The sequence below is a fragment of the Ciconia boyciana genome, chromosome 13 (assembly GCF_034638445.1).
Source record: "Ciconia boyciana chromosome 13, ASM3463844v1, whole genome shotgun sequence".
Taxonomy (NCBI): domain Eukaryota; kingdom Metazoa; phylum Chordata; class Aves; order Ciconiiformes; family Ciconiidae; genus Ciconia; species Ciconia boyciana.
Genome location: NC_132946.1, coordinates 64,991 through 78,030, shown reverse-complemented (window position 1 = coordinate 78,030; position 13,040 = coordinate 64,991). Strand labels below are relative to the sequence as shown.

Below are 13,040 nucleotides of genomic sequence, written 5' to 3'. Positions count from 1 at the left end.
GCTGCGCCTGCGCTCTGCCCACAGCCGGGGAAGATGCCGTCGGTTTCGAAAGCGGTGTCGCGGGGCGGCGGGTGTCCGCAGACCGAGCAGCCGACGCATTATACGTAGGTACCGCGCCCTGGAGGCGCCCTGCTCCCTGGGCCCCAGCGCCGCGCGGGGAAGGCCTCGGGACCCGAGGCGGAGGGCCCGGTCGTGTGCCAGGCCTGCTCCGCGCGGCCTCCTGCGCTGGCGGCAAGGCTGTGAGGAGACCGCCTGGCCCTGGCCGGCCTCCGCCGTACTCCTTTTCCGGCTCCAGGCGCCGCGGGGAGGAAGCCGCGTTCTGCGCCGGCCGGGTAGAGGCGGGCCGGGCACGGCTGACTGCGGAGCGCTTGCGTCCGCTCCCGCGGTCGTGCCTCTTTGGTCCGCACCGTGACCCGCCGGCATCGTCCGGCGTCCCGGGCCCCGCAGCACCCTCTCGCACTCCGAGCCCACCCTCTCTGAGCCATGACAGCAATCTTGCCACTTCTCCTAAGCGTTGCGTAGCCAGCCTCGGCTCGAGTCCTTGGGACGTTTCCGTGACAATTTTTGCAGACCTTGCCATACTGAAAGACAGCTTGCATGTGCTCGCCATCCTCTCTGCAAGCCTATCCGTTTTCTTCTGATACGGTCTATAAAGTCCCTGCAGCCCTCTAGCACTACTGACAGCCCATCTCCTGTAGGACCACGTGCTCCCCACAAATGTGGAATAATTTATCACTTAATTGTGGCATTCCTTCACTCCCATCCCCTGTATCATCACTTCTATAATGTTGGGTTATCAGCACTCTCAGGAAGACCACAAGAATGTAGCCATTTGCCTAGATACTGCTACAGCCCATCCTACAGCCCTTAATGTCCAAAATTTTCTTTTTTTTTTTTTTTTTTTCCCCTCCCCACAATCCTGGATAGTTTAGAGATTCTCCTTTAAACTTAAAGACGTGCTTCATAACTCTGTGTCATTACATCCCCCATGTGCCAATTTAAGCAACTGAGAACAAAAAGATACCTTTTATTCCCTTTCTAATCCTTTCTTTTCCCTGTATCTTCAATTCCCCTGTAGCTTGTTATGTCTCTTGCACCCTTTTAGAGACTTCTGGGGACTCGGAGGTTCTTCCACAAAGCCCCCATATACCCCTTCCTCTGCAATAGTATGCCTACTCCATACCTTTAGCGACTTAATTAACTTGCTAAAGTGGCTAACAGATACATAAACTGACACAGGAAGAAGTGCTGTCTTACATCCTTTGACAAATGACACAGTAGTGCCCAGTCTGGCATGATCTTGATATCATGTGGAAAGAAGTATCAGACTTCCAAACTAGCTTCTGTGTCCTGCATGCTAATGGAGGACTGTCTTACTAACACCTAAGTAACCTTCAAAGACCCCAGACTGTCTCAACACAAATGTAACAGTCACTTAAATAACTTTTCTTGAAGTCCTCTCATAGCCCCTGATAACCTTCATAAACCTCTTTTAACCCTCTAGCTTTCTATATAGTGTGTCCACATTCTGGGAGTATTGTGATTAAGGACTAATGTTTACATTAGATGTGGTATTTAGCTAAAATAGCTTTTGTAGGACTATTTTGTATGGTAGCAAGCCATATGAATGCTCATTCAAGTAACTTAATGGATTTATAATCTGTGTTTGGTGGTTACCTAGGACAATATTCTAAATACTGTGGTTTTTAAATTAATGTATTTATTTGATTTTAGTTTAGTTACAAAACATAGTATGATTTGCCAGGTATTCCACTGTATTTTATTAGTAATGCACCTGTCATAAAACATGAAGTCACTTGTATTCAACAGCTAAACAGTAAATTGTGCATAGGAATTAAAACTGTATGCAGGTACATTTGTACAATTTTTCACGGGCTATGTGCACTGAATTGTCAAGTGCCCTGTTAATACTGTAAAAATGTGCCTCCAATAAGATAAACTTGTAACACAGTTTAATTTTTTTAGGTATCTAAAGGAATTTAGGACAGAGCAGTGCCCCCTATTTTTGCAGCACAAGTGTGCCCAGCACAGACCATTTACCTGTTTTCATTGGCATTTCCTAAATCAGCGTCGTCGTAGACCTATACGAAGGCGTGATGGGACTTTTAACTACAGTCCAGATGTTTATTGTACAAAATATGATGAGACTACAGGAATCTGCCCAGATGGAGATGAGTAAGTGATTTCTTTCAGTCCTAGGTGTTTATAGTGTTATCAATGACGTTAAGGAAAGATGATAATTTCTCCGTAGTGAAAACAATTGATAGAATCCTGCTGCAGTTTATTTGAAAACAGATTTCTATATGTGTCAATTTTTGGCACATATACTTTTGTATAAGCATGTATTCTTTAGGCTATCATAGAGTTAGAACTATGATTTTGCATTGTGACTATCTTTTAAGCATAACACAAGAAACTGGTTTTCTGCTAGTATTGTTCCTGCACATTTGTGCTAGTATTGTTGCTGCATCTTTTTTTTTTTTCAGTTGTGCTTCCTTTTTCTCCTGACAACTTTGAAATGGACCAGTAGGTGCACACCCTACTGTGCAGAGGTGGCTTCAAGATTTTAAACTTACATAAGTTTTGTGAAAGTTGATGGGTAGTAGAGGAGAATGACGGTTTTGTGATGCTTCCAGTGGGAAAAAGCAAAGGAAGGAGTTCACTGTTAGTTGTCTGGCTAGCCCATTAGTGTCTGCATTTCCATGGACATGTGTCTCTTCTAGATAAAGGCTACAGAGGGTCTTCGGTGAACTTGGGGAGGGGTAGAAGCTTTGTGGAGATGAGAATGTGCAAATGGTACGGTATGGCAGGCAGGCATATATAGAGGAGCTGGGTTTATTGAGGTCATATGTCAGAGGAGCTACCTTCATCTGCAGTGATGGAAGCAAGGAAGGACTTCTGACAAAAAAAAATTGCAGGAAAACAGCCAGGAAATATGTAGTTATGCTGGTCACCTGTTTTAAAAATTGAAGATTAATTATTTTGGTTACTGTAGTGTATAGCAGCACTTGTCATGAATCAGGTATCTTTCGTGTTATAGGCTGTAGTCACAGAAGAAAAAGGTGGATTTTTCCCAGAGGCTTTACAAACTAAACACCAGAGGTAAGAGAAGGTAGACAAGAAAAATGCACTAAGCAGTGTGACAATATTGAGTACCATGCCTAAGCAATATAAACAGCAAAAAATATCTCTGAGCGATGATTTAAAATATACCAATTAATTACCTTTTCAGGTGTTTGTAAAGCACTCCTGCCAATCCTGGGGCAGCATGGGCAGTTGTTCTTTGAAAATCAGCAAATGAGGATAATGGATGCTCATGTCATGGATTGGTTGGGGACAAAAATTGACCTTTCATTATTGGGTGATAGATACTGATTCTAAAGGAGGAAAAAGGAAGCAATGTTTTAAAAGGGTATTAGCTGGGCAAGATTGAATTGTTAGAAGCAAATAAGAGGAGATGTTTCAATAACTGATATGTGAGATGTAAACCTTTTTGCTGCAGTTGGACTGGAAAGATTGTCCGCTATAGTTGATGAAGATTACTCCCTGGTTAGGAGCCTAAATGACAAATAGGGTGATTGTATTGTCTGGCATAATGGAAATGCAGAGGACTTGCCAGAAATAAGACCCGTAGTGAGATTCATACCTCTGTTTTAGCATGTCATGCTTACAGTTTGAATTAAATGGATAGGTTTAGGAGTTATCAGCAAAGAGGTGGTGGTTTTCAAGATTGTATTTTGCAGTGAAATTGCCCAGATGTAGAAGGATAAGAGCAGGGACCAAGGTTGGAGTCCTGCGAGACCCCTCACCAGAGGCATAAGAGAATGTTGAAGTTGGAAGATATGCTTCAGGAGGGATTGAGAGGAAAATGTGAACATAACTGAATTCCCATAAACAAAAGGAGAACAGTATTTCAAGGGGAGAAAAATTGAGTAAAGCAGACAGTAAATTAAGAAAATGAAAACAGATGTGAGTAGAGAAAATGGAGTCTGCTTTCTTTGACCCAGTTACAAGGTGAGATTATTGGAGACATTTGTGATAGAAGTTTGAGCTGAACTCTGGAGGCCTTATTTTATATCTGATCCTGAGAACTGGTGGCTAGAAATGGCAGTCAACTATTGTAAGTTGATAGCTGATTGAAGTTAAGGTAGAAGAGAAAAGGCATACAGGGCAAATAGTTGGGAAAGGCAAGAGAAGTCAAAGGTAACTTTCCTAAAGATAGAAGATGCCAGACCGTGTCTGTAGTGGCAGGAGAAAAAAATGGAGGAGAACACTAACATTTCTGAGGACTTGCTTACAATGTGGCAGCATTCCTGTTTCAGAACTCAGCAAACGAGTATTTTCTTGACCCTGTTTTGTCTTCTGCCTAAACTTCAGCCTTTTATTTGGAGCAACTTCAAATTCTTCTAGAAATCGGTTATAAACAGTAGTGCCAGGACACCTTCATTTTAAGCTATCTGTGACAACATATGGGTACTTTTTTGGCTTTTATTTGTGTCTCTGTTTCTCCGTTCTGCTCATCTGAATACACAGTTAGGTTAATGCAGTTTGTGAGTTGACAGAGAACTAGCAAGAAAGGTAGAATGATGACACCCATAATTGTTCTCAGGAACATACTTTCAAGAGAGTAAAAGTAGATATTGTTGGTTTCACCCAGGCTTGACCGTGATATTTCTTTCCAAAGTTCAACTTGGAATGAAAGGAAGCCCAAAATTTTAAAGCTGTTTAGAAAAGGGCTTTTCTAAGGGTAGCAAATTAAAACAATCTGTTCTAAGGCAGGGCTTGTAAGAAAGACTAGATTACTTGCAGAGTTAGAGGCATATATTTTGAGCAACGAATAGTGTTCCTCCTAATTTCACAAGTGAGGATAGAAGCGATACTTTTTTTTTCCATCTTGATGTGTTTTTCAACCGTTGTAGTCAACTGATGTCAGATTCTAAACAAGAAGATTATTTTGGATACGTTAGTATCTGTAACGTAAGACTGCTCTAAGAGTGAATGAATTACAGAAGCCTACTACAGAAGAGCACTTCAAGGAGTCACAGGAAAAAAACATGTCAGTGCCTCAAGGTTGAACAGAAGTAGAACTATGTAGTTGTTTTCATACACTTAAGAACATCTAGCATTACCCTTTAAACTGGAACTGTTTTATTCTTAAAGGATATCTTTGGAATGTCTATGATGTGAATTAAGAAGAGCGTGAAAAGGAAATACACATTTCAGTAATCAGTTAACCTTTTAAGTTTTTGTGAATGTATGTTCTGTTTCACGGTATTTACATCTACTTACTTTGAATAATGTAATGACGGTTTTACTTTGTGAGATCTGGATGCAGAAAACAAAGCTGATTTCAATAGTTAAATGCTGTGTGTAGACTCCAGTAGAACTTAAAAATACAGAGTAATGTTCTTTACTGATTCACGATTACTAAGTTAGGATTCAGTGCAGTTATTTTAAGCTGGGAGATGGCTGTAGAAATATGGACCATGAAATAGATTTGTTATTCTGCCTGGGAACAATTTATTTTTTTTTTTTTTTAATAAAAGCTTTGTTCCTAAGGAATAGGTGATGTCTGAACAACCTTAGTACCAAACTATGGTACATAATAACAAGTTTATCAGTTTGCAGACATGTAATCCGATGATAATTAAAATCAGCCATTTTAAATCAAATTGCTAGTCTTGTTTAAAGCTATGTATTACAATGGTTTATGCTCCATGAAAATATTTCATTAATAAAGTGAAGGTAAGATATAACATCCCTCTAGTTCATTAAAAGTTGAGTAGAACATCTGTTCTGTGCATATTTCAGTGCATTGGCTTAGCTTGATACTATGTGTGAATAAGTGCTATCTACCATCTAAAAGCTGCTTTTATTAGGGGTTTTTGCTTTTCTGACTAATGATCCTATGATGAACTACAGCTGACCAAGATGTCTGTGGTTAATAGTGTGTGTATTATTGTGGTATTTTATGAATAACACATTTTTATGTAAAACGTACACGTGCAAAATTGATGCCATTGTTTTTGCTCTTGGAGGTTTGCATGCTGTTTAGTCCCCCTGAGTCACCTTTAGAACTAGCTCTTATCTAGTTCTTTACAAGCCTTAGACAAAATTCAGATAACAGACTGTCCCAGTCACACTGGATAGACTCATTAAAGCATTCTGGTAGTTTCTGGAGGAGGACTTCACCTGTTACGGGACTCTTCAGGCAGCTGGCAAAATGTGCAGTAGGAAAGCTGTGTTTTCAATAAAATTCAGATTTCTTTAGCTATTGATGGCACAAGTACTGAGTCTTATGGCAAACAAACCTGCATTTAATTTAGCAGAAGTAGGAGTCTTGTGACACAGTTTATATTTCTTTCCCAGCTTGTTTTTGGAATCCATGTTGTCTTTTTGTGGGAAAAATTGTGACCTGAATACTTCTCCCTCTCTCACATTGCATACGACAAGTTGTGCCTAGCTTGTCTGACAAGCTATGTCTATATTCCATTGGATTATCTTTTTTTTTTTTAAACAGTAATTTAAAAATAATTGAAGGCTTTAACATTTTGGGGGGGGGAACCTCCATTGATAAGGCGATTTTGCTAGGGAAAACCTTCAGATATTTAAGCAAAAATGTTTGCTTTCTGATAGGGAACCATGAACTTAGAGACAAGCAATGAGATGTAAACACGTGTACACTTCTTGCATGGAAGATAAGACATTTAATTCTTGCTGCCAACAGGAACAAGCAAACTCAAGTAGATGAAAATGGCGTCGTGAACTTTATGCATAAGAATATGACAGAGTATTCTCACCTTTGTGAGGTGTGCATATGTGAGTGAAAGATTATAGTCTGTAATGAACAGTCTGCTGGGAAAACGGAAACATTTGACCCCTGCAAAGATTCTGCTAGTGGTGGGACAGTTAGCAATAACAAAAATATGGCCTTGGATTGCATTTCCTCTTGTTTAGAGTTCTGTACCGGACCAGTGCTGGCAAAAGTATCTGACTGACTCTTGTGGGTTTTCTCATTTTTCCTTATCAGTAGCAATTCTAGCAGACAGGAGGGCTGCGTCAGTGCTATTCACACATCTCAAAGAATTTGTCACAAAGTTCAGCTGAGGCACTATAACAAGATTGCATCCTGTCTGTCTTTCCATGTAGAGCCCAGAACTGTGAAAGAACTACTTTCAGATCCTGAGTGTAGACTGTGCTCCATCTTACACTGACAAAATGAGATGTAGCACTGAATTTGGTATACCTGGTCTTCCCACTAATTAATTCTGTTGGGATTTAAAGATCACTAGCTGCAGCCCATTTATCTTGTTTAACAGAATGCTGGTTTTAAATTCCTACAAGGAAACAACTTGATTCTCAGAAATCATAAACAGTATCAATTCCTGGAAGCTGCAGGTGTTTAGCACAGCAGGAACAATGTGTGATTTTCATGTAAAGATATAAATACCAGACTTGTACGTGTTTTCAAACAACTGCATTTGTTTAGTCTAGTTTCTAAATAACGTTTTTAGAATATAGTAAATAAAGTTTAAGCCAGCATAAATTCTTATGAGTGTTAAAGTCTACTTAGTCCTTTGCTATTCTCCTTCCATTCAAAGTGAAATATTTCTGTGGGACTTTTCATTTGTTGTTCTGTATCACTCTCTAAGCTTTTTGGTGCAGTTTCTTTTTACTTTGGGGTGGGGAAAAGTAGTTTTTGGAGATTAGTATTTTTTCAAAACCAGCAGAGACCAAAATTAATTACACTGAAATAAACTCAGGGAGAGAACAGACATCCCTGTGAGGAGGAATTAGGCATAGCAGGAGTGAAAGGGTTAACAAGATTGAAGTACTGAGAGTTTGGGTTATGCCTGAGGGAAGGAGGCTGTGTGTCAGGAGTAGGAGTGGATAGCATTGGAGAGAGATAAGGCGAGCTCGTGATTTTTTGTTGTGAAGAAAGGAACTGCAAAGTTGCAAAAAGATAGCCAATTGTATTAGCTGAAGGAACGCATGAAGGACGCGTGAACAAGACATATAAGCCAATAAGAGTTCTCTCAGTAGCGCATGTACAAACAATTAGAAAGTATATAAGCCATGTAATAGTTCAATAAAGGGTCTTCGATTTATCCCTTGATCGGAGTCCGTGCATCAATCCGCTACAAATGGCGCCCGAACAGGAGACTTGAAGTCTACGGGACAGAAACTTGAAGTCTACGGGACAGAATCGCGGGAAAGAGCGACCGGTAGCGGAGCCTGGCTGAACGTATTATCAGCGGTTGGAGAGCTGAAAAGTCTGGACAAAGTAATCACCTAGGTCAGGTGAGCAGCCAGGGACAATGGGGGCAACAATGTCTGCAGAAGAAAAATCGGTGGTAACTATGTTTAAGAAGATATTAGAAAAGCGCGGCATTAAGTATAATGAGACGCAACTGCACATGCTGCTCGCCTGGCTTAAAGGCCGAGGTGTAGCTCCAGAATTGACTGAGATTTTTGAAATACGTACATGGGAAGCAGCTGGAAAGGTTTTATGGGACGCGGCTACTAGGGGGGATTCCAGTGCTTGTTAACGGCTTGTTAACGGCATGGCGCTTAGTTACAGACTCATTAAAGCGATTAAAGGCAGATCGCACTGTAACAGCTGCTGCTGCAGCAGCCACTGTAGGAGAAAGACAAAAAGAAGCGGCGGCTGCCACAGCTAACGAACTAGCGCCCACTGCACCTCCCTCGCCCGATTTTCCACCGCCACCATCACCTATGAATATGGATTTGTCATTTGCAGAGGACCTGTACAAGGAGAAAAATAGAGGGGACTTTGAATGTGTTGAAACAGATTATAATCCAAGGAAACATCGGCAGGAGTTCCGGCAACAAGCCGAAAAAAGCGGCGATCAGGATATTGCTGCTCTCGTAGCGTGTCCTGTAATTCGAGACGTTCAGGGGCTGACGCGCACGGCCGTCCCGCGACCGCAGAGCTGCTGCGCTCTACGCGAAGGCTTTTGCCCGTCCCTGCGCCTTTGGAGGAAGAAGAGGAGGAAGCAGCGAGGAGGAGGTGTCGGCATCCTGCTCGCTGTGTCATGCTGCGGCCCCGTCCCGCCTCCAACCCGGGAACCTGCATAGACGGGCATGGGGAGAGCGGCGCCTTCCTGCACCACTGAGGCTGAGTGGCCGCGTCGCCTGCCGTCCGCTGCCCTCGGTCTCGTCGCCCTACTGGGGCAATGGGTAGCAACCAATAATGATCCTTTGCTTTTGATAGAATGGGTGTCTTTAGCGCGAACGCGGAATCAAACTGCTTTTTGTGTATCTAGGGAACAACTGGAACCACCATTCCATACATGTCTTGTAGGATTGCCTATAGATGAGGTAGGGTTAATACAAAAAGAAGCAAGTGGAGTGCTAGCTGCAGGTAAATGTAATTCTACCACCAGTAATGTTAGCGCCCGCTTTGCGGATTGAGATAAGTGGGTGGCTTAAATCTTTATTAAAAACTGGGTTATTGGTTATCGGTATATTTTTATGTATCTTGCTGCTTTTACCCTGTTTATTGTCACGTGTCCAAGGAATGCTGCAGAAAATGGTGTAAAAGATATATGTTGTTGAAAAACAAAAAGGGGGAATTGAGGAGGAATTAGGCATAGCAGGAGTGAAAGGGTTAACAAGATTGAAGTACTGAGAGTTTGGGTTATGCCTGAGGGAAGGAGGCTGTGTGTCAGGAGTAGGAGTGGATAGCATTGGAGAGAGATAAGGCGAGCTCGTGATTTTTTGTTGTGAAGAAAGGAACTGCAAAGTTGCAAAAAGATAGCCAATTGTATTAGCTGAAGGAACGCATGAAGGACGCGTGAACAAGACATATAAGCCAATAAGAGTTCTCTCAGTAGCGCATGTACAAACAATTAGAAAGTATATAAGCCATGTAATAGTTCAATAAAGGGTCTTCGATTTATCCTTTGATCGGAGTCCGTGCATCAATCCGCTACATCCCTGTGTATATATTTTTATGGGTTTTTAAAAATTTGTTTACTATTGGTAGTTGGAATTACAATCCATACATGATGTTAGCCATTTTAAAGTACAGACTGTAACTCACTTAGTTGTGTCTGAAAAATGGCTAGTATATGTACGAAGATGTATTGCTGCTGTAAAAATAGTTCTCTTCCTTTTAACAGAAGAGATATTTTAGATTTCCCCTGAGATTGTTCAATAAGTTCCATGTCTGTAAAGAGCAGGCAGGAAAAAAAAATCACTGTGTTTCAAGTACCCCTTGATTTTAGATGACGATAACATTAAAAAAAACCCCAAAAGTCTTGTACCTCTCAGTGTGGAAATGATTTGAGCATGTATCAGTATGGAAGATGTCATTCCTTAGCTCAGATGATGTTGTTGCTTACAGGGGTGCTTACTAGATTTATTAATAATATCTTTGTGAGCCAGCCTGCTATAAATTCTTATAACTTTAGCAGAGACTAAGAAATAGATTAACGTTTTTCATTTTGAAGCTGATCTGTGGTGGTGGTTTGTTTGGGACAATTTTTGTTTGAAGAATCCTGCAAAGTTACTTGTTCTAAGTTAATAAAGAGATGTAGCATAAATCAGAGTTAAATTGTTAAAAACAAAATTCAAAGCAGTGCTCTAACTTTCCTCTTTCTATTATGTAGTTGCCCTTACCTGCATCGAACAACAGGGGATACAGAAAGGAAGTATCATCTCAGATATTACAAGACTGGAACATGCATTCATGAAACAGATGCCCGGGGTCACTGTGTGAAGAATGGAATTCACTGTGCCTTTGCTCATGGTCCACATGACCTTAGACCACCGGTATATGATATAAGGTAGTCTTGTTTCAAATTCTTCAGCCTAATTAGCAGAAAATGCCACGTGTCTGTTATCACCACATACCAGGAAATGCAGTATGCTTTGCCTGAAAAATATACTCGCTTCTGTAACTGTAAACATCAGAATACAATTCACTGTGCATCGCGCTAGCAGATAGAAGCACACTGGGAAATACAAATACTAAGGTTTTGAAACTTGCAATTTCAAGAGCCACATATGTAATTCTTACGACTGATGAAAGACCGGATACTCTGCCTTTTGTCATTTATGTCTTGCAAATTCGCATGTGGTTTTTACATTCACACATTTATGATTTTGTTAAGCCGTCTTTCAGGTTCTCAGCTTGTATGTTTGACATTTTGCCTACTGACATTGCGGGTTTTTTTTTAACTATGTTGTATTTTTTCATGTATAAGATATCAGTATTATTTTCTGCCTCTCTAACGTATAATCAAGTTATTGTCGAAAGAAGGTGCTTTGTGAATCAGGGTAGTAGTAGGTATGAGTTTTAGCTGTGGCCAAAGCTGGGAGATAAGCGTGTTGTTGAGAGGTATTATAAATTGGTGGAAGGGGAGCTCTTGCTACAGAAAGTGGTCTGTAAGTACTCAATAGGAAAGGATACCGATTCCTAGAGAGCTTTGAAGCCTTGGAGGGTCACAAGTATCTCTTACTGGACACTGGAAGAGCATTCTGGGGAAGTATCACTATACGCTTGCCTTATTCTTATACTCTTTCCTAGGCATCTGCTATTGGCTACTGTTGGAGACAGGATTCCAGGCTAGATGAACCTTTGATCTGAGCTGGTGTGGCTGCTATCTTACATGCTTACCATTGTTATCCCTTACTCCCAACCATCTGTTGGGAGATGATAGCTCTCCCTTCGCAATAATTTTAGTAAAGTTAGTGCCTTTTCAGTAATTTCATAATTATTTAAATTCATATTTTGCCACAGAATTCACTGCTGCATTGCCTGGCCACATACTGTTTAGTTATATATAGCTTTTCTTTCCAGAAGACTTTCCTCAGTTAGCTAGCTGATGCTTCTTCTGCAAGATGTCTGTCCATTTTCTTTTTCGTCTTTTTAACTTTCCTCATTTAGCATATGCAGCATGATGCCACATCAGTCTGAATACAGAATGCTTAGTATCTTTGCAATCTTTTGTATTGTATTAGAATGAGGAACCAACATATAGCAAGACTGAAACCAAGCTCCGTTCTCTAAATGTCTTTTAATGTGTTACATGATTGTTTATCGGTGATTGGCTACATATAGAGCATCAGGAAGAGCTGCAGACATTTGTGGTAGGAGTCTGTTTAACGGCTTGAACCTACAAGTAAGCTGCCTGAAACTTCTTTGGTGTTTGCGAAAAACAGTCACGTGCCATTGCTTCTCCTGATTTCAGGCATCCAGCATTCATAAGGAAGTCCAAACAATCGGGTCTTATTTTTTCTTTGGTGGTCTTTTTGCTCTACGATGGACACGGATATTAGAGTTTCTTCATTTTAAGTAAAGAGCAGAGAAATAACAGTAGAATCACTGATGCAGACAGTAACTTTATTCTCCTTAATAGCCTTGTTCTTCTACAATACCCACCTTAACGAAAAAGGACTCTCTAGGAACTATCTGTTTTCCTTCTCATTGCCTGCACCTTTTCTGCATCTGTAAAAGAAATATTTGGACTGTTTGAAAGGTTTTAGACTTGGCTTTGGGTCTGTCTTTTCTTCCTTTCCCTTTGAGAAGTTCTTTCTTGGAGGATACTTGGGGTCTGGAAAGTTCTTGGAAATGATATGTAAATGATATCATAACTAGTTACATTATAAACCACCACACCTTTCAAACTCCTCTTCAGAGATCCTGAGTAGGAGTATTTTGGTATAGGAGGTAAGCTCCTTGAATATTTGTGTCTAGAGAAAGCAGTGCCAATTGAAGGTAGAGGCCTTTGATTCTCATAGAGTACTATAGATCCACTTCTGGTATTTGATTCCTCACCTTGTGTCTCCATTGATTCGAAGTCTGCCTAATATAATTATGCTATAGTATCTTTTTTTTTTTTTTTAAAATCTTTTTTACTGATTTGCCATTGTTGAATCTCTGTACAGCTTAATTTTACTTGTAATAACAATTTACAATGTAATAACAATACAATGTAAATAACAATTTACAATGTAATAACATTGTCTCAGATTTTTGGTAGAGGTTTCGT

At 40.6% G+C, this 13,040-nt stretch overlaps 1 protein-coding gene across 5 annotated transcripts in view; it reads left to right on the top strand.

Annotated features, from left to right (window-relative positions):
• The first annotated feature begins 6 nt into the window (after positions 1–6).
• UNKL (unk like zinc finger) overlaps positions 7–13,040 on the top strand; it is a 59,439-nt gene continuing 46,405 nt past the window's right edge. For 3 of the 5 annotated variants that reach the window (XM_072878724.1, XM_072878721.1, XM_072878720.1), the window contains exons 1-3: positions 7–104; positions 1,987–2,196; positions 10,656–10,832. In XM_072878724.1, the coding sequence (XP_072734825.1) occupies positions 34–104; positions 1,987–2,196; positions 10,656–10,832 (458 nt within the window). In that variant the 5' untranslated portion in view covers positions 7–33. Of the gene's footprint in view, positions 105–1,986; positions 2,197–9,337; positions 9,364–10,655; positions 10,833–13,040 lie in introns of those variants that run through there. The other 2 variants (XM_072878722.1, XM_072878725.1) reach the window with 2 other exon arrangements.